This window comes from Petaurus breviceps, unplaced genomic scaffold (genome assembly GCF_028583685.1).
Source record: "Petaurus breviceps papuanus isolate PSGF00001 unplaced genomic scaffold, PetGlider_PUasm1.0 76, whole genome shotgun sequence".
NCBI lineage: Eukaryota > Metazoa > Chordata > Mammalia > Diprotodontia > Petauridae > Petaurus > Petaurus breviceps.
This window is the reverse complement of record NW_027186473.1, coordinates 13874147-13895685: the sequence shown is the minus strand read 5'-3', so window position 1 is coordinate 13895685 and position 21539 is coordinate 13874147. Positions and strand designations below refer to the sequence as shown.

General features: G+C 37.7%; 1 protein-coding gene across 1 annotated transcript; it reads right to left on the bottom strand.

The window, feature by feature from the left end:
- Positions 1-726: 726 nt before the first annotated feature.
- On the bottom strand, positions 727-19706 carry ARL9 (ARF like GTPase 9). The gene is made up of 5 exons (XM_069105036.1): positions 19214-19706; positions 9508-9676; positions 6672-6847; positions 1890-2139; positions 727-872 (listed from the first exon to the last, which is right to left on the bottom strand). The coding sequence occupies exons 1-4, from the start codon at positions 19472-19474 to the stop codon at positions 1960-1962; spliced, it is 786 nt and encodes a 261-aa protein (XP_068961137.1). The 5' UTR covers positions 19475-19706; the 3' UTR covers positions 727-872; positions 1890-1959.
- Positions 19707-21539: the final 1833 nt, after the last annotated feature.

Sequence of the window (21539 nt, the reverse complement as noted above, 5' to 3'; positions counted from 1 at the left end):
CTATTGAGATTGCTACTGTAGTGAAGGTGATCCCCTGCGCTACATGCTACATTACGGTACCCTCTGTATGCACCGTACCCCCCCACCCCTGGTGAAACACACGCCGCGCTCCGAGCTGCATCCAATCAGAGCTGCAGCAGTGAGCGCATCATCCTGTTCTTCTCCAGTTATTTGCTTATTGAATAAAGGTACATTTTTTTGTTCACATTTACCTGTTTATTAAAATTGCTGTCAATGTTCATTAAAATAAGCCCTCCCCTGAAAATAAGCCCTCTGGTGTTTTTCTGTCCAAAAAAATTAATAAGACAGTATCTTATTATCGGGGAAACATGGTATCTATTTCAGGAGCAAAGTTCCTTAGAGCCTACTGTCTTAAGGGAGAATATGCATCTAGTTCCTGTGATTTGCCCTTCTAGTCATCACAGAAAGCATTCATGGGAATAAGCAAAGAAGGACTTGACCAAAAACCCAGTTTAGCAAAAACTTAAAGAAAAAAAAAAGAAAGAAAAAATTCCCCCTACACAAATATCTGGAGCTAAAACAAGGGGGAGAAAAACAAATGCAGTCTATTGTCAGAAATGGTCACTGTGCTGGCTGGTTTTGCTTAACTGTTTCTTTGTTACTGGGAAGGCTGACTGGAAAGGGGGATAATGAATAGGGAATGACATATAAATAACAGAAGGCATCAATAAAATATTGAATCAGAAATAAAAACAAAAGAGGGAATGCAGGAGAAGGATATAATTTAAGTTGAGAGGATTTAGCTAGTTTCATTATCTTTGGGTTTCATGTTTTACTGCAGGTCTCAAATTACAGAAGGAAAAATTCTGTGTCAGTATCTCCATGTTAGACTTATACCCCACTTTTCAAATCTGTAAAAGAAAGGGGAAAAAAGGTAATCAGATAAGCAGCTAAGGTTAAAGATTTAATTTTAAACAATTATTTGTTTGGGAAGTACAATGACCAATCTCATAGTATGTATATATCTACAATGTTTTCTAAACAATGCTAAAAACAAATGTTATATAAAAGGGAAAATGTAAAAATTAAAAACAAAATCCCAAAATAAATCCCATAATTTTTATTGCTCAGTTTCATCTTAAAAGATTTTTTTTAATTTTAAACCCCGAATTCTATGTTTAATTTTTGGACATGAACAAGTTGGGAATATGTTTTACTTAACTATGCATATTTGTCACAAAGGTTTTCTTTTTTGTTTTCTTTTAAATTGGGGAGGAGGGTAGAGAAAGATAAAAATGCTTGTTAATTGAAAAAAATGCATTTTTAAAATTCCCATTAATTTTTCTATTTCAGTTTTCTTAGCACTGTCTTCCCTTAATGAATTATTCTGATTTTCAAAATTATGATTTATTTCCTAAGATTTTCATTAAAGTCTTATTATGATGCCCCATCATAGCATGGAGGTGACCTTGGGTTCTTGAAAGGTTCTGCCAAGAGAGGGCAAAGTCAGCTGGAAAAGCTTCAAGTACAGGTCCAATAACAAACTCAATGAGCCAGCCCAATTCAAAAGGAACTCATCACCAGGTTGGTGATTCATTTTTTGGCCATGATAATTAAAGACAATCTTCTAAGTGAGATAGTGAATGCAATCTGTTTTGGTGCAGGGAGTATCCACAGTCACAAAACTATAGATTCTTAAAGTATTTCCCAACCGGGAAGAAAATTAATTTTTTTCATGTACATTTTAATTCTTCTGAACAAAAACCCAAGGCTTCTAAAAACACAGTTTCAAAAATATAAGTATATATTAAATATATTAGTGTCTACTTAAAATAGATGCTTTAAATAAATTAACATTTTTGTCATCTAAGTTCCATGTGCTGTAAAGAAAATAAGATAAAGTTTGTCTTCTACTTAAAAGTAAAAACCTTTTTGGCTTCAAGCTTGCAACACAACATTCTCTGGTTATAAGAGCAGACAGACACTGGAGGGTACTGGTCACTGAGCTTCTGAAACAAGCTGGGCAATCAGTTCTCGTGCATCTTTCATACTGGAGGGGATGTCTGAGCCATTCTTGGTTACATGGGTTCCAAACAGGAACAACTTCCTATCATCTCCAATCTCAGATAATCCCAAAGCCTCGTGAATATCTGTGATACAGTATGCATCTTCAAGATCCTTGGCCCAGAAAACAAAAGGAAGAAAAAGCTGATTACTTTACATGTTGGTGTGAGCATGAATATTCTTCCAAGGATTGGGTTTTGGAGTAGATTATCTCTAAGTCTCCTTTCTTCCAGCTGTGAAATTCTATTATTTTATGGAGTGTATATAAAATTACAAATATATGTATATACACATACAATTACAAATATATGTATATACACATACTCACACATCTACACACACATACTCAGTTATTCTTTTTTATTTAACTTTTGGTCAGTCCATTTAAAGCTTTAACATTTTCATGGGTTAAAAATTACAGCTAAAATTATTAATTAGCTTTTTTTTCTGTTGGGGGTAGGACTTTACTCTAAACTTAAGGAAATCATGAGAATACATGGGAATTGTCTGTTAAGTTAAGAACTTAAATTTCCACAGCAATTTATCAAGTGCCTTCTAGTGATTGGCATTCAAAGCAAATCAACAAGCTAACGTCAGTCTTTAAGACATTTGTCAGAAAACTGATGAATTTCTTGGGATTCAATACCTACCAATTGCACTTGACAAAAGTTCAAGAAACATCTGATATGAAGAGACAGTCAACTACCCATTCATCTAGGTTCTCTAGGTTCTGTGTATTAGAGTTCCAGAAAGTTCCATACCTGTACAATATTATCTTTGTTCTTGTTGATATGCTTACACTGCAGTAAGAGCTAATGCTTCAGTTCTAGCTTTTGTAGAAAGTAGGAATAAGAAAGTGGAATATCCCTACATCCTTCAAAAAAGTGAAGCTGAAGACAGTATCAAAGGGGATTAACCCATGGACATCTTTCTACATGTAATAATTACCTCCTAAAATTTAGGGCAGGAAAAAGTTTCTGTAAAAGAACTTCTTCTCTTTCTTTCATCAGACAAGAAAATTATAAATCCAATGTTTTGGGGTTTTCTTTTTTTGTTTTGTTTTTGGCTTAGCTGTCAGGAAGTTCAAAGTCAAAGTCTTTGCTCAAGTTTAATAACTAATGTCCAGGGTGCCTGCTACATCTATTTCTCTGCTCTTTTTGGCCAGGATTTTGCTCTGCTTTGCTTTTTATCTTTAACTGCCCTGTCAAATAGATATTTGAGCTTTGTAACAACCCTTTTATCTTTTTTGGAGGAAAACAAAAAAAGAAGGAAAAGGGGGCCAAAAGTGGCAGAACTTGTCAGGCTGTATCTTGTATCTGTGATACAATATGTACCTTTTCAAGATCCTTGACCAGGAAAACCTAAATTTATTTAGTCCTATAACTTTAACCCAATAAATTTCTGAAACTAGGTTAAAGGAACTAGTAAGCATATGGGTTATATTAAAAAATAATAATTGTCTTCAGATCTTCAGGAATGAAAGAAAGCAGATACCTTTGAATTTTTTTTAAAAGAGTTCTATTTAAATTTAGATTATTTCAAATTTATATTTTACCAGAGTAAAAGTCAGAGCCTAAAGAATGAGAATAGTGATACTGTATTTTCTTTAAAACTCAGAATGGATATATCTTATGATAATTATATGATAACTAAGTTAAAAGTTAACTAAGTTAAAAGCAGGTTTTTATATTTTTAATTCCAAGAAAAATCCATCAATGAGGAGATTTGAACTAAATGATGGCTAAAGTGCCTCCCAGATCTACCTCTATGAACCTATGAAATTCTAAAGTTGTGTGTGTGTGTGTGTGTGTGTGTGTTTGCCCTCCTCACGTCTCAAGGAAGGAAGAAACAAATATTTATTCCTTCCTGTGCTAGGCACTGTGTTAAGTGTATTAGAAATATGATCTCATTTGATCTTCACAACAACCCTGGGAGATAGGCACTATTATTTACTCCCATTTTGCAGTTAAGGAAACTGAGACAGATAGCAGTTAACTGACTTGCTGAGGGTCATACAACTAGTTAGTGTCTGAGGTCACATATGAACTGAAGTCTTCCTGACCCCAAGTTCAGTGTTCTATCTACCACATAACCTAGTTGCTCCAAAAAAAAAAAGACAGAGGTATCAAACTGAAATTTCCAAGTCATTCATGATTGGAAGCTAGTAATCAAGTTAAAAATTTATAACTGCCTGGATAGTATTTCTTATCTAGATTTGTTATGAGATTTTTTTTTCTCCCTGTTAGGGTGGGTTTCTCTACTCCTTCCTTTTCAGTTTCTACAGTTCCTTTTTTCGAGGCTGCTCTGTGTACAGCAAACTTTGTAGGTTTCCATTGTATTAACACTAGATACTGAATGTGCCAACTTGTCCTTTTCAGAGATGGACAGAACCATGGCTACAAGCACAAAAGGCCAGACCAGAGAGCCAAAGTAAACCAAATTCTTTAAATGAGCTTTGCCAAGTTTTTTCTTTCTTTCTTTAAAAAAAAAAATCTAATATGAGATTGAATGGACGTGGTCCAGGACAAAGCTGTAAATGCCTGAATCCCAAGAGGATCCACCCCCTGGGCTCTATCTCTGCTCTTTTCATATCCTTTATCTCTTCCACTTCCTTCCTTTATAGAAATTAATAGGTATAGTCTACCTCCAATAGAAGGAACAAAGTAAATGGACATCATCCTATCAAATTTTAGAGACTATCTAGTCCAGGGGTGGGGAACCAGCAGCCTCGATGTCACATGTGACTTTCTAGGTCTTCAAGTGCAGCCTTTTGACTGAGTCCAAGTTTTATAGAACAAATCTTTTTACTAAGGGGATTTGTTCTGTGAAGTTTGAATTCAGTCAAAGGGCCACACTTGAGGACCTAGAGGCCCACATGTGGCCTTGAAACTGCAGGTTCTCCACCCCTGAATTCTGGTCCAATGTAATCCTTGTACAGAGGAAGACTAGAAACCCCTAGAGGGAGGGGCAGCTGGGTGGTACAGTGAATAGAGCACTGGCCCTAGAGGCAGGAGTACCTGAGTTCATATCTGGTCTCAGACACCTGACACAATTACTAGCTGTGTGACCTTAGGCAAGTCACTTAACTCCAATTGCCTTGCCTTCCCCCCTCCAAAAAAATAAGAAACCCCTGGAGAAGATACAGTATGCCTAAGGTCACAGAGGTACTAAAGAAAGAAAATGGAATTCAATTTTGGGTTCTCCTCTACCTCCCTTGAGTCATATTTTCCCCTGCAGCATATGTTAGGGAAAATTGTCTATTCAAATGGGCAGAATAATTTTTTTTTCCTCACTGAAGAGGACCTTTTTCTTCCTTTTTTTTTTTTAGCAGAAATATATTTTATTTTATTTTTTCCAATTACATGTGAAAACAGAAGAGACTTTTTTTCAATATCTTTACTTAGAATAAAATACAAAAAAGTTTTGGGGGAAGGTAACACATTCACTCTTACTTCCTGAATGACTCCAGTTAAAGAGAAGTGCCACTTTCTCTGTATCTAGGGTTCCCTTATTTCAAAGTTCGCTGTTCTATATTCTATGTGCTTTAACCTAGACTTCTACTCTTGGTCACTATGTCCTCTATTTTAATTATTTCAGTAGAAATATGACCAAGGAGGTAGGAAGTGGGCTCTCCTATTGTAGACAACTCCAACAGGATAACTTTTCACCATTTAAGAAAGGGATTTCAGGTTTCAAATATGGGAGGGCTATTCTGCATAATAATAGTTAACTACTACTATTAATTCACATTTTTCGAGTGCTTTTAAAAGTTTCCAAAGTGCTTTTCTCCCAACAACCCTGTGGGATAGGCAGTGAGAGTATTCATATCTTTACTTTAGAGCTGAGGAAACTGAGGCTCAGAGATGTTTGTTAATTACCCCTGATTACAGAATCCCAGAGCCTCCGAGTTGGAAGGGACCTTGCAGGTTACCTGAATAGGAAACCCCCCTCTGTGACATTCCAACAAACTTCTAGCCTTTGCATGAAGATTTCTAGTGGGTTCATCCAGCTAGGAAGTCATAGTCATTATTCCACCCTGTGTCTCTTGACTGCCAGGCCAAGACTTGATACTAAATACACAGAAACAACCAAAACAACACATTCTGTGCATAAGTAAAAGCCAAAACTGAGTCAGGACTAATTTACAAAATATCGGGATTAGAAGGGATCTCATAGGTTAACGCATTCAAACCATATCTAAATAAGAACTGCTTCTAGAACATACCCAAGAATGAATAAATGAATGAATGAAATATTTCTTAAATGCTTACTGTGTGAAAAGCACTGTGCTTTGCCTGAAGACTACTGGTGTAAAGGATCTCACTACCTCCCCTGAAACTTCTTGTTCTACTTTCAGATAGTTCTAATCATGAAGAAGTTTCTCCTTACATAAAGCCTAAATCTGCCTCATTTTAACTTCTACCCATTCAACCAAGTTGTGTCCACTGGGTCCAAGTATAAAAAAAAAGCCTAATCTGTCTTCCATTTCTAGTCCTGAGTGTGGGGCTTAAAGTTAGCTATTTTAAAAATAAGAAAAAAATAATCTTTTTCTATGTTAAACACACACACATGCAGACACATACACATAGTCACACACACATACACACACACATGATCTAGCAGGTGGTATACATAAAAGGTTTTACCTGTTTATTTGCAAAAACAACTAGAGGAAGGGCCGGATCTTTTTGGATCAATTGATGAAGATGCTCTTTGGCATCAGGTAATCGGCCATGATCTGCTGAGTCCACCACAAAAATCAACACCAATACCTTGGAGAGATACATCTTCCAATAAGAACGGAAAGGCTCACTGCCACCAACTGCAGGAAAATAGTACAGGGAAATCTAATCAATAAATCATAAATACATGGTCCCAGAAGGTGCTTAAAAGTCTGAATCATAATCTGAGAGGAATTCTAGTCCACCTCTGGTTACAGACTTTGTGAAGAGTTATAGTGAAACCAGTAATGGGGTAGAACAATGGAATCATAGGTCAGCAAACAATGGCCCATTGGCCCAATCCAACCTGCTGCACTGTTTTTGTATGTCTGCAAGCTAAGAATGGTTTTTTTCCCATTTTTGAAAACAAAAAAATTTTTTAAATGAAAAAAAAAAACACCCTTCTGTAGCTTCACAAGGCCATACAGAGAAACAAGCCAGCATTTGAACCCTGGGCTGCAGTTTGCCCACCCTCCATGGAGGAAAAAGTGACTAGGATTAGGGGACAGAAGACTCAGCTGGAATTTTGATTCTGTCACTTTCTAGCAAGGCTATCCTGGGCAAATCACTTAACCTCTCTGAGGCTGTTTCCTCAGCTGTAAAATGCAGTCCACTAATTCAGTGAATGTTTATGAAGAACATAGTACTAGGTGGTAGTGGTAGAAGAGATATAAAGATTATTGTATAAGGGTCCTGTCTTCATGGAGTTTTAAGAGGATAAGATGTATACATGTAGGCACATATAATTGTAATACTCAATATTATATAATAATAAGTGCTTTTTGAGATGTGTAAAACAAAGTGTTACATGCCGTGATGTTGAAGGAAAAAGGCTATTGGCTATCAAGGAAGCTTCATGGAAGAGGTGATATAGTTAAACTTTAAAGAATGGGTAGGAATTCAATAACAACAACCAAAAAAGAGGACAATTCTAGGCTTAGGGAAAAGTGATTAAGCAAAGGGAGAGAGAGAGGAGAGAGAGAGAGAGAGAGAGAGAGAGAGAGAGAAAAGCACAGGACAAGCAGTAGGGTGAAGGAGGAAACACTAGTTGACATCCATAAATAAGGAAGAAGAAAGAGTCAAAGATAACACCAAATAAACCAAAGTTTCCAACACAGGAGACAGGCTTTTAGTGCCACAGACAGAAATAGTGAAATCTAAAGTAGAAACAGGGTTAGAGGGAAACAAGGAAAAAAATGTCTTTGGACCTGTGTAAATGTGACACATAGAGATGCCTGGTTTGCAGTAGAGCTTCATGTCTGAAGCAAATCAGGACAGAAAATACAGCTTTGGTAGCTCTCTTTGTAGAGGTGGTGTGTAATACTTCTAGGAGCTGTTGTATATTGTTGTATATAAGAACAGTTGCAAATGATCAAATAAGATAATGTGTTGTTATTGTTCGTCCTTGAAGAGGACTGAAGACTTCATGGGGTAATAGCTTGACTTTTGAGTAAATTGAATTTAAGTGAGGCAGAGTTACACAAAGTGTAACTTTCTCTTCTAGAGTCATATTTTTAGACATTTAGTATAATGCATGGCACATAGTAGGTGTTTAATAAATGCTTGCTTTCTTCCCCTATTGTCTGAAAATATAAATATAGCTGAAATTTACAACACATTTTAAGGTTTTCATGTATCATTCCATTTGATTTTACTAACCATCCCAGGAGATATGTCCTATAGGTATTATTATCTCCCTTTTACAAATGAAAGTCATTGTGGGATAACCTATCCCCTCACCCTGGGTGTTCCTCAAGACTCTGTCCTGGGCCCTCTTCTCTTTTCTCATGAGCTTAGTTATCACAGCTATACAGATGATGCATAGATCTACCCTTACCTATTGCGTTAGCTGCAGTCCCAGGAGAAGGAGGTGTTTTAATGAGCATGAATCTTTCTGATCACCAGCTTTCTGCTAGATGTGCTCACTTGGGTTTCCTATAATCATCTCAAACCCAACATATATAAAACTAATCATCTTCCCCATTAAGCTTACTATTCTTTCAATTATCCTTCCCATCAACCAGATTTGAAATATTGGAATTAATTTTCCTTCATTCCCTATCAAATCAATTCATCCCTATCACTCTGCTCATACAGCTCCCACCATAGCTCAAAATCTCTCACTGACTACTGAAAAAATTGACTTATCAGTCTCCTGCCATGTTTCAGGACAAAATCTCCATTGATGAAATTTATCATGTAGAGATATTTGTTCATAAGGGGTTAATGATGTGCTGTGGGATGTCAATAAGGGATACAGAAGGGGGAGGCCAGGTAGCACAGCGAGTAAGAGCACCGGCCCCAGAGCTGGGATGACCTAGGGGATCGAATCTGGGCTCAGATACTTAGCACCACACCCAGAAAGAACTGGCCGTGTAACCTTGAGCAAGTTACTTAACCCTAATTGCTTTTTTAAAAAAATAAATAAATAAGGGATACAGAAGGTTAAATCAGGAGTGAGAGGGGGAGAAGCCTACATTGGTGAACTAATGAAGTATTCTTTTGCAAGTCTGCCTGTATGCAACTCTAAGAATGTTCTTCAAGGGTACACAATGGAATATTTAAATACTAATCTTTTTCTTGGTGGTCATGCACTAAATAGCCCAATACTAATATCAGAACCTAATGCTCCCTTATTCATGTATCACAAAGATACATACTCATTAAAATGCCGAAGAAGTAGTAAGGACATGAACACACAATTCCAATATAAACAGATCGAACTGTTTGCTCACAAGTGGAACAGAACAGGCTGACTTACTCTCCAGGAACTCCATCTGCATGTCTCCATTGTTGATGCACACTGCATTGAAGCCCTGAGTGGGAGCAATGCTATGCTGGACTTTATTTGTAGCTAAGGTATGGAGGACACTAGTCTTTCCTGCTCCATCCAGGCCCAGCACAAGGACTTGCTTATTCTGTGCTTTGTCCTGTGACACAGAAAACAAATTTTAAGCCACATCTGTATTCATCTAGGAAGCAAGGAACTTGCTTTTAATCAACAAGACTGAATCCACACTCAACAATCTCTGCCTTAAAGCAGCTTATGTTCTAAGTGGGGGAACAGCATATAAACATATAAAAAAATGCAAAACATGTACATAGTAGATAAGATGTCATTTCTGGGAGGCCCTCATGTAAGAGGTGGCACAAGAGCTGAGCTTTGGAGGAAGCCAGGAATTCTAAGGTGGAGGTAGAGTAAGTACTTTAAGGCACAAGGAAAAGCCAATGCAAAAGCATGGAGGTGAGAAATGGTCTAAGTAAGGAGGATTTTGTTATTCTTTTCGGATTGTAGTTTCAAGGATCCTAGATATAACTTCCCAGGATCCTGGCTGTAAACAATTCCTATTGCAACTGTGCAGATATGGGGATGACATAGTGTAATATTTACTACAGTTATACTGTACTAAGTCATGATGATATTGCTAAAGTTAACTTGTGAGCTTAATGTTGGCAAAATGCCTTCTTCGTCTGTTACCCTATAAATCAAATGGGCACCGGTCAGTAAGTGAGGAATCTGAATGCACAAGCCAGAATGCTGTGCATGCCTTGATTGGCTCCCATCAAGGTTTGGGGGGAATTTGTCTATGTGCTTACCTTAATAGGTCCTCATTGAGGCTTAGGGAACCTGCAGGAATTGTAGCTCCTACTATATTCTCACCCATCCCTGGGAGAAGAGTAATTAGGGGATGCTGTAGGAGTTGGTGCTCCCACTATCAGCAAACCCTTTGAGAAGACTAGAATAAAGTAAGCTTATTTAACCCCTTATTATGACTCAGTTCCTCTCTTCCTTTCTGCCCACCTCCTAGCAGTCTTCTCTTGTCTCCACCTGTCTTATACTTGGCATAGTCGGTGTTACCTGTGTGTCTACCTGGGATACAAACAAATGGAATACTGTGTGTGTGAAACAGCAAGCTGCCTAATTTGGGCTGGAAAGTAAAGCTCAAGAAGGGGAGCCAGACTGGGAAGGACTTTAAAGCCTAAGTTTAAATTGTATTCCAGAAGTAAAACTCTTCCTTTGGAACTTTCCAAATGCTTAGTTTGACCCTACCTAATTGTGAAGGAGCTTATGTATTTAAAAATGTGCTAATACTATACAGAGAGGTGATCTGTGGGTCACATGATCAACAAGATGGGACACTAGATATCTTCCCTGTTCCCCATAACCTCTTAGACCTTCCTAAAATAGAAATTATGTGCCAAAGATAAAGCAACTTCAGCTGTCTCCATGGTCTAGGACATTCAGAATCCAAAAGAAGGTTAAAAAAAAAACAACCCACAAATTAACACGCCCCCTGAGCTCACTCAGGACTATTGCCCCCGCTCTCATGCTACCGGCAGCAAGGCTACACTAGTGAACCCAAAGTAGAAAGCCATGGAAATCCAGGCTCTGGTCTACGGAAGTTTGCTGGGGCAGTGACTGGGTTCTGGTACTGCTCTAGGGGCAGAGACTGGCTGGGGCTACGATAGCCAGCCAGCACCATGGCAAGAAACTGTCTGGGTCACACAAAAATTCTGAAGGAGAACAGAGCAGAAAAGGGAAAGGAGTAAGACAGATATTGGGGCTTGAAATAGAGCTCAGCACCACACATCCCTCCTCCCAGAGCCTCAGAGAACCAAACTATAGAAATAAGTCTGGATTGCTTTTGGCAAGCCAGAGAACCTAGGAATAAAGAAATCAAGGAAGGACAATGACCCAGGACACCATGTATATAGGCCTGTGTGGCACTCCACTAATCCTGAGGGAAAGAACTCAGAATCCACATGGAACAGTTCTTTCCACCCAAAAGTCAGCCCTAGATTGTTGAATCAGGGATTACCGATTTTATGAGGAGGCTGAGACACTTTGAGATCCAGTCTCCAAGTAAACCACCATTGGAGAGGAGGGAGTAATTCAGAAAGTGAACAGACAAGAGGGAAGCAGTAATCATGGATAAATGCAGGAACCAAGGACAGTACCAGCAATGTAGTGAGAGCAGAGATGAGTAAGAGACTTCTTTTTCAATGTGCAAAAGGAGACAGGGCTGAAGGCGAAGTCTGGTGGAAATATGTAGTGAAAGGGTGGGCCTAGGGTATTATGGACAGAACCTAGAGACATTGTCTACAGGTGAATTAATGTGATTTTTTTTTGTATGTATGTGGGACTGTGTTACAAAATGGTAAGGTACATGAAAGGGGAGGAGGGGAGGAGGAAGAGATGGGAATATATGGGTTACCTGGTCAAACTGAGGGCTATAGTCTCAGGTAGAGAAAAGCACACTGGAGAATGAGTGAGGAAGAAGGAAAAAAAAGGATTGAAAAGTGGAAGGAGGAAAAGAAAGAGGGCTTGTTTTTGGAGGGGGGGAAGTTCCATTGATGGGCTTTATGGTTTAAGGGAGATGAAAATGTTGGGCTGGATGTGATCTGGACAATTTAGAACTTGAAAAGATTACTTGGGAGGAGAATTGTTAGAACTCATGGGGGTAATGGCACCTGGGAGGGGAGGACCCTCTGGTAGGAGGGTATCAACCCAGAGAAGAGATCTTGAAGAAAATGGGGAAAAAAGACAATATATCTCAGAGGTGGGCAGCATAATCAGGAGATGGGGGTAAGGGTGGAGAAAGATTTACCATGGGGCAGTGCTCTCTCCAACACCTGCAAGAATTGGCATTGTCCTGGGAGTGAGGCACAATGGAAAAAAAAGGAAATCACGGGGCAATTTCTATAAGGCAGTGGCAGAAATTGCCAAGAGGGGAGAGCCCAGAATAGATAACTTAGAAGTTTTGAGTGTATGAGGAATATAGAGAATTAGGGACATGATAATATAGGGGTCACAAACCAGAGAAAGAGGGACTAGAGTAGACAGAAAGAAAGCATAGATAGTGAAGAGAGAGAAATCCTTTCTGGAAAGGGGTACAAAAAAATGAAATTTTAAAAAATAATGAACAGGACTAAAAGGGAGTCTTTCCCCCTCCCTGTGGGGAGAAGAGGAATCTACTTGACTAAGTTAGAGGGGGTAAAAGAAGTAAGAAGTATATAACCAGAAAAATGCAGGGGAAAACTAATTAGCAATTAATAACAAAAATTCATGAGTAATTAATGTATAATTAACTAACAAAACCCCCAAAGGAAAGGGGGTAACAAATGAAAGGGGGCAGGAAGGAGAAATAGAGGGAAGAGAGTCAGTGGGAATGGAGCCACCTGAAAAAAAGATTAAACTAAAGTAACTGAAAGAACATAGTACTACCTTCACAGCAGAAGAGGAGAAAAATCATAACGATAAAAACCTAATATTAGACATAAATGACGAAAGGAAATATACTTCTAATCCTCATAACATTAAATGTGAATGTATTAAACAACCCAATAAAGTGAAAAAGTGACAGATTGTATAAGAAACACATTTAAAAAGTGACAGATTGGATAAGAAACACATAAAAAAACAAAGATATAACACCAAATAAAACTGACAGAATGTAAAAAGAAATTTTACTAAGTATCAAGTCCTTCAAAAAAAGCAGGAGCTGTCTTCATGCTATCTGATGAAGCAAAAACAAACATCCAAGTAGTAAAAAGGGATAAACAAGAAAACTGCATTATGCTGAAAGGAACCATAAACAGTAAGCCAATATCACTAATAAGCTTAGACACTAAAAATGTCATAATCACGAAATTCATAAAGGAAATATATGAGCTACACGAGGACATAGACAGTAACACAATAGTGACAGGAAACATGCACATCCCTCAGTTCTGGATAAGGTTAACAGAAAAGTAAAAAAAGGGGGGGGGAGGGGAAATATGCAAATTGCTAAAGAAACTAAAGTTTTAAATTTATGACATTTTCTAAATAGAGCTGCCAAAAATATACTCACTACCACATTTATATTAGGGAGAAGACATACTGCAAACAAATGTCAAGAAATAGTTCATACATCTTTTATAGATCATAATAATGCAAGAGAAATAGTCATTGGTTCAGGGAACCCAAACAAAAGATACAGACCCAAATGGAAACTTAATAATACAGTCTTAAATAATGAGTGGGTCAAAGAACAAATTGCAGAAATAATTAATAATTATGTAAAAGAAATTATATTGATGAAACAACATTTCTGGGATTTAGCTAAATCAGTCCTCAGGGGAAAAAGTCCTCTCTCTCTCTCTCTCTCTCTCTCTCTCTCTCTCTCTCTCTCTCTCTCTCTATATATATATATATATATATATATATATATATATATATACAAACAAAAATTTTTTAAAAAGCAGGTTACTGAACTGCATATGCACTTTAAAAAATTGGGAAACCAACAAATAAACATAAAGTATAAAAAGGAGGATATTAGTAATTAGAGAAGAAATAAATAAATTTGAAACAAAAAAACTCTCATTGAAATAATGAATGGGGGCAGCTAGGTGACGCGAATATAGCACTGGCTCTGGAGTCAGGAGGATCTGAGTTCAAATCCAGCCTTGGACACTTAAACACTTACTAGCTGTGTGAACTTGGGCAAGTCACTTAACCCCAGTTGCCCTCAAAAAAAAAAAGAAAGAATGAATAAAACCAACAGTTGGTTCTTTGAAAAGACTAACTAAAGTTAACAAACAGCTCATCTGATTAAAAAGAAGGCAGAAAATCAAATCAATAAAATAGCAAATGAACAAGGAGAAATCACTACAAAATCAGAAGAAAGAAATAATAATCTGAACATATTATACAGTAATATACTAACAAAATTGGGAACATAAAGAAATGCCTCCAAAAACATAAAATATTTAAACTCTCAGTAGAACAGATTGATATCTTAAATAACTCAATCTCAGAATGGAAATAGATCTACTTTAAAGGAACCATAAAAAAATAAAATTCCTGATCCTGACAGATTCACGGAATTCTATAAAACTTTTAGAGAACAATTAGTACCCATACTTCACACATTATTCTCAAAAATTGAAAAAGAAAACATCCTATCAAAATTCTTTTATGAGACAAATAGTCTCGATACCTAAGCCAGAAGAAGATAAAACACAGAAAGAAAACTATAGACTAATATCATTAATGAATACTGACCCAAAATGTTTTTTTTTTTAATTCCATTGAACAGACTATAGCAATTTGTCCAAGAAATCACTCATTATGACCAGGTTGGATTTATACCAGGAATGCAATCATGGTTCAACATTAGGAAAAGTCAACATAATCACATTAGAAACTAAAACATTCAAACCAAATAATCATCTCAATAAATATATAAAAAATTTTCACTAAGTACAGAACACTTTTATGCTAAAAACCCTATAAAGTATAGGCATAGAAGGGCCTTTAAAAAGCATATATCTAAAACCAAATGTTTTATCCCAAATATGCAATTGGGATACATTAGAAACTTTTCTAATAAATATGGAGTGAAACAAGGATGTCCACTCTCTGTTATTATTTGATATATTCCTGAAAATTTGAGTAACAGCAACAAGACAAGAAAAAGAAATTAAACACATAAAAATAAGCAAACAGTACATAAAACTATTCCTATTTGCTCATGGCATGATAGTATACTTGAAAAATTCTAGGGAATTGGCAAAATACTCATTGAAGACAATAGCTTTAATAAAGTTACAAGCTACAAAATAAACCTTTAAAAATCAGTTGTATTTTGATATAATAATAAAACCCAACAGGCAATAATAGGGAAATCCCATTCCAAATAACTATAAAATGTATAGAATATCTGGGGATTGAACTTCCAAAGCATAAAAGATACTTGAATTGACCCAATTACAAAATGCAGAGAAATATTCAGTGATGGCTAGGCCATACCAATATAATAAAAATTACAATAATTCCAAAATTAATTTATCATCAATCAAATTATCAAGGGGATACTTTATAGAACTTGACAAAATAATTTTAAAAATCATTTAAAAAAAGATCTAGAATATCAAGGGAAATGATGCAAAGAAGTAGAAATGAAGGGAGAATAGCTTTTCCAGTTTTCAAACTATATTATAAAGCAGCAGTCATCAGAACCATCTAGTATTTTTAAAAATAATAATAATAATAAATAGATCAATGGAATGGATAAATTAGAATCAGAAACAATGGCATTCAATAACCCAATGTTTGATAAAGCAGAAAACATAAATTAGGGGAAAAAACCTCCTTATTTGATAAAAACTGATGGGAAAAGTGGAAAGCAGTCTGGCAGAAATTAGACTTACACCAACATCTTATACCACACTCCACAATACATTCTAAATGGACATGTAACCTTATGCAACCTATGATTAAAAATAATAGTATAAAAAAAATCAGAGGAGAAGTAAATGTTATACCTCTCCTAGCTATGTGGAAGAGATGAATTCTTAACCACAGAAGAGAGGCAACTACAAAAGGTAAAATAGATAACTGATCACATGAAACTGAAAAGCTTCTCCAGAGAAAAAATGATGCACCTAGGATGAGAAGGGAAGTGGTTGAATGGGAAAACGTAATCTTTGTATCAAAGTTTTCTGAAAAGGGTTTGGTAGCCAAGATTTAGAAACAACAAATGAATAAATGAGACTAATAACCACAGGAAATAAATACATATTTCTCAAAAGAAGGATTGTAAAGGCATTCACGAAAACATGAAAGAATGCTACAAATCTAATAATAAGAGAATAAAAATGAGAGAAAGGCAAATCCAAACAACCCCGAGGCTTTACCTCATACTTTGCAAATCCGCCAAAAATGACAAAAAATGGCAATAATCAATGTTGAAGGAGTTTTAGAAATATAGACACACCAATACACTGTTGGTGAAGTTGGAAAATACGATAGCCATTTTGGAAAGCAATTTGGAATTACATAAATAAAGGGTCAAAAATATCCATACCTTTTGATCCAGAGACTCCATTACTGAACTTATACCACAAAGAAGTCATTGATCCGAAGAAAATCTCATATATTAAGGTATTTATAGCAACATTTTTGGTGATAGTTAATAAACGGAAACAAAGTAGATGTCCAACAATTGGAGGGTGGCTAAAGAAATTGTGGTACATGAATATGATGAAATATTACTGTGCTCTAATATGATGTATGTGATGGATACAGACAGCATGGAGAGATCAACATGAACTGAGGGAGAATGAAATAAGCAGAGCTAAGAAATAATACACACAGTAACTATAACAATTTAAATGGAAAGAACTACATAACAAAAAAATTAACTATAACAGAATCATAAATATCAAGCAAGATTTGAATGAAGAAAGAGGAGAGGATATCCCCAATCCACTTCTCTGGGTGCAGGTGGGAGGCTCACAAATGTTACAAATTGTACATTTTTCAGATATTTTAAATGTATCTGTCAATCAGTTGTGCTATATTTTTTCCTCTAAAAAAAAAGATATAGAACAGGGGAAGGATCCTTGGGACAACTGTGACAATATAAGAAACAAGGTATAAAAAAACTATATTAGGACTCAGCAATAATGAAGCTTAGTATTTGTTTCTACCACCAAGACATTACAGAATTTCTCACTTTCCATTTACTTCAATTGAATATATTGCCCAAACTCTCTCTAGTTTGTTCTACTCCATTCTGGGCTTTCTACCTTTAAAGCAGATTCTCAACCTTTTTTTTTTTTTAAAGTCATGGATCCTCTTTTGCCAGTCTCTGAAATCTTTCAACCCTTTCTCAGATGTTTTAAAAATGAATAAAAACAATAGAGCACCTGCCCTGGAGTCAGAAGGACCGGAGTTCAATCTGACCTCTAACACTTAACACTTACAAGCCATGTGACTTTGGGCAAGTCATTTAACCCCAATTGCCCTGCCTTTCCCCCTCCAAAAAAAAGCAAAAAAAAAAAAAAAAGAATAAAAACAAAATACATATGATTACTATTTTATTATGTATCGTATTGGAATATAGTTATCAAAATATTTTTTTTAAGTTTACAGACAGGGGTGGCTAGGTGGTACAGTGAATAGAGCTCCGGCCCTAAAGTCAGGAGGACCTGAGTTCAAATCCGGCCTCAGACACAACACAAAAACTAGCCATGTGACCTTGGGCAAGTCACTTAATCTCAACTGCCCTCCAAAAACCGAAAAAAAAAAAAAGTTTTCAGACATCCAGTTAAGACCCCCTGCTTTAGAAAGACTTTACTGTAACTGCTAGATCGCCTTTCAATTACCTGGCAAAATAGGATGGATGAAGAGGAAAAGAAGAAAACCCTAAAACCGGTACCTCGATGATCATATGCTTCAATTTTATACTCTATCCCCTCTACCAACAAGAACAGTCTCCTGAGGCCAGACCACATAGTCAAGTTGTATTTATTCAACACCCAATAGATGGCAGAATCTGCCTCCTACACAGTAGGGGATCCATGTCTCCAAGTTACTCTGTGAAATAAACACGTAACTACTGGAACATGTATCTTACAGCTGCCATATATTACAAACTACTTTTTGGATTTTATTTAACTAATCTTAATTTAAGTCCTCTACCTCCTGGTGTCACATGTTTAAGAGACTGTAAAACTGAGATTTTCATTTATACACTTACTTGTACACAGATAATACAGAGTTTCCCAAAAGTCTACAGCTTAAAAAGTGCTAAGACCTTTGGGACACCCTGTATATTCACAGGACATGAAAAAGAATTATGTCCCTTCATCAGAATTTCTGAAAATTCTTAAAACTTTCTTCATGATAATAACTTACTAAATACTTAAAATAAAAAAGAACAGAAATTTACTTTCCCATGCTATGCCCAAGTCTCACAAAGGTATTATAAGCTACATTCAGTCATCAGTCATATCCAACTCTTAGTGACCCCATTTGGAGTTTTCTTGGCAGATATTGGAGGGGTTTGCCATTTCCTTCTCCACCTCATTATTCAGATGAGGAAACTGAGGCAAATAAGGTTAAGTCACTTGCCAAGCTTAACGCGGCTAGGTAAGTGTCCGAGGTCAATCCTGTCTCCAAGCCCGGCACCCAGCCGTCCTGTTACGTACACTACAACACTGCTATTTTTTCAGATAGATCGACAGATTGATAGCCACCTAACAGAATTGAGACTGTTAATTGCTTTTGGAATAGTTAACACCCCCGGAGGCTAAGCTCCCAAACACCTCCGAGATCCAAAAGTGAAAACAGTTCTGATCCAGTCAGTGTTTACCTCCTGAGACCCCTTAGTTACTTAAGTGAAAGCTGACTTTTTGACAGTCACCTGTGATCAGTGAGCAATGGCGGTGGTGACCCTAAGAGTCAGAAAGCACACCAACCCAGCAGATACCAACCCCGGTCTGGCCTCTTCCAACAATGAAAAGCACTAGAGGACTAGGAAAGAGAAGGTTGGAGGGGCTCGGGTTGACACGGAGCATGCTTTGCCAAACTCCGGGCATCCTCACGCTGACCCTGGTCCTACCACCCGCAGGAGAGGAGTCTGTCTCCCGCTTCCAACCCGGCAGAGCCCAGCTCGGCCCACCTGGCCCCTCACCTGTGACTGCTTTTGGGATGGTACAGCCGAGGTGCTGCTCTCGTCCTCTGTTTCCCCCGCCACAAGCGTTTCTTTCTTCTCTTTTCTCCCCATTTGCGGAGGAGAAGCAGCCCGAGACTCCCCCAGATGTGCTCGGGGCAACTCTGACTCCGCCGCGGGGCGAGGGGAGGACACGTAGCTCCACACGGCATAGATCACCCCCCCTGTCATCGCGGCCGCGGCGGCCACCAGCCCCACCGCCCTCACGCTGCGGCTGGCCATGGGCCCCGCAGTCTCTGCTCCTATCCCTGCTCCGGCCCTGCCACCCGGGCTGTACACACCGCAGCCTTGCCGAGGAGCACGGGCCGGGGCTCCGTGCCACGAGCGCCAGCTACAAAGGGAGCCCAGGGGCGAACAGGATCCAAGTGAGCCTCGGTGGATGGGAGGTGGAAGGTCGGAGCTCCCGCAGTCCCGCCCTCTGCCCTCCCCGGGGGCGCACGCACGGCTCACGGGGCTGGGATTGTCCCGAAGGGCCCACCCTCAAGCATCCCCAGCAGTCAGCTGAGCCTATCGGGTTGGGACTACAGCTGCTGACCTCTTCTGCTCAATCTTCCAGCCCCCTCAGTCACCACAGCCCTGCCCAGGGGCAAAAACCCAAACCCTAATACAAGCATTGAAGCTTCCCAGCCCAGCGCACAGCCTCCTCCAGTTTGCCAGCTTGGAAGGAAAACTGGGTTCATTTATTTTCCTACGGTGGAGTCATTTCCCCTACTTAGCAAGTTAAGAAGCTTGCAAACTTTAGTCATATGGTATTTTACTAGTGCCCAGGACGATTTAACAACAAAAAATAGGAGAAACCACAATAATCAAATCCTTAAAATCTCGTTTTTTGCCTTTTTATCTCCCAGCACCTGAGTATAAACCAAAGTGCCCAAAGTTTGGAAGTCCACGTCTAGAAGACAAATTGTGTTATTTTAAAACAAAACAAAAAACCCCTTCTTGTACACTGCCAATCTAGATCACTTAAGGGAATAACTCAGATCTCTAATCCTGCCTAATGGCTTAACTATAAAGCACATCAGCCTTTCCGTGATCAGATTCGAGCTTTATCCTTTTGCTACCCAGAATTCTCATCCCTTACTTGTTTGCAAGTTTAAATCCCAATAGGATCTTGAATCGGTCAGTCTGTGAATACAGATGTTACCAGAAAGGTTATAAGGAGCTAGTCTGGAGGGAAAACCGAAGGCTAACAGAACTAAGAAACGTGCTACATACCAGTATCACTATTATTATAATTACGTATCACTATTATAAATATCACTAATTTACAGAATAAATGCTGACTTGCTAAAAAAAATTCACCCCTCCTTTATGAATGTTTATTAACCACCACTTTGTCAATTATAATAACCAGCATTTTATATAGCCTTTTACAGTTTACAAAGTACTTTACATTCATTCTCTTTTGATCCTCACAACAACCCTGTGAGGTAGGTAGTGCAAGCATTTTGATCCCCATTTTACAGATGAGGAAACAGGCTCTGAGGTCACACAGCTATTAAGAGGGAGAGCTCAAATTATAACTTAGGACTCAAGACTCCAATTCCAGTTTCTTTTCATTACACCATAGGTCTTTCCCCAAACTATCATTGTTAAAAGCCTACATGCATATTTTTAAAGGCTACAATTGGACTCAAAATTCATGGTGAATCTTTAATAGTCTAAACTGTGTGGCTTCTCTCAGGGAATCATGTCTATACTTAAGATTTTGGTGGGTGAAAGGAGATGACACTTTGAAAATAATTCATCTCTCAATGGAATGAAATAAAGGGTACTCAACTTTCAATGCACTTAAGCCTCCCAACAAAAATCCTAACACCCAGGACACTTTCATCCACATTCACTGCTACAATGTTTTATTTTAAAATGTCACAGCCAACGGAAAGATCAACGTTCATTTTATATGTATATATGTGTGTGCATATGTACATATATACACATATATATGTATTCACACACAAATTTATACAAAATGTCACTGGCAAAATCCCTGTCCACAACAGGGTACAATTATTAGCAAAATTAACTAGAGTCCTATTCACATTTCTACTGTCAATTATAATCATTTGTTTAAACTGAGGTCTGCTTATAACAGGCATTAGTATGTCCAGCAATAATGACAACTAAGAGGTTTGCCTGAATTTCACTAATATGTGTGAAATATACCTTGGTCAAAATTTTCACAGAAAGAGTTCTTACCAAGATTTTATGGCTTACTTAAGCTAACAAATGATTATCCTTTACCACAGAACTACAAATAGGCCTAGTATATACATTTGCTAATAAT

What these genes read in the sequence shown, in the direction of transcription:
- ARL9 (XM_069105036.1), bottom strand. Translation starts at nt 19,474, where the DNA reads ATGGCCAGCCGCAGCGTGAGGGCGGTGGGGCTGGTGGCCGCCGCGGCC. An exon ending in GCAGATGGAGTTCCTGGAGA is followed by an intron (nt 6,848 to 9,507) that starts GTAAGTCAGCCT and finishes ATTTTCCTGCAG; the next exon opens with TTGGTGGCAGTGAGCCTTTC. An exon ending in TTGTTTTTGCAAATAAACAG is followed by an intron (nt 2,140 to 6,671) that starts GTAAAACCTTTT and finishes TTCTGGGCCAAG; the next exon opens with GATCTTGAAGATGCATACTG.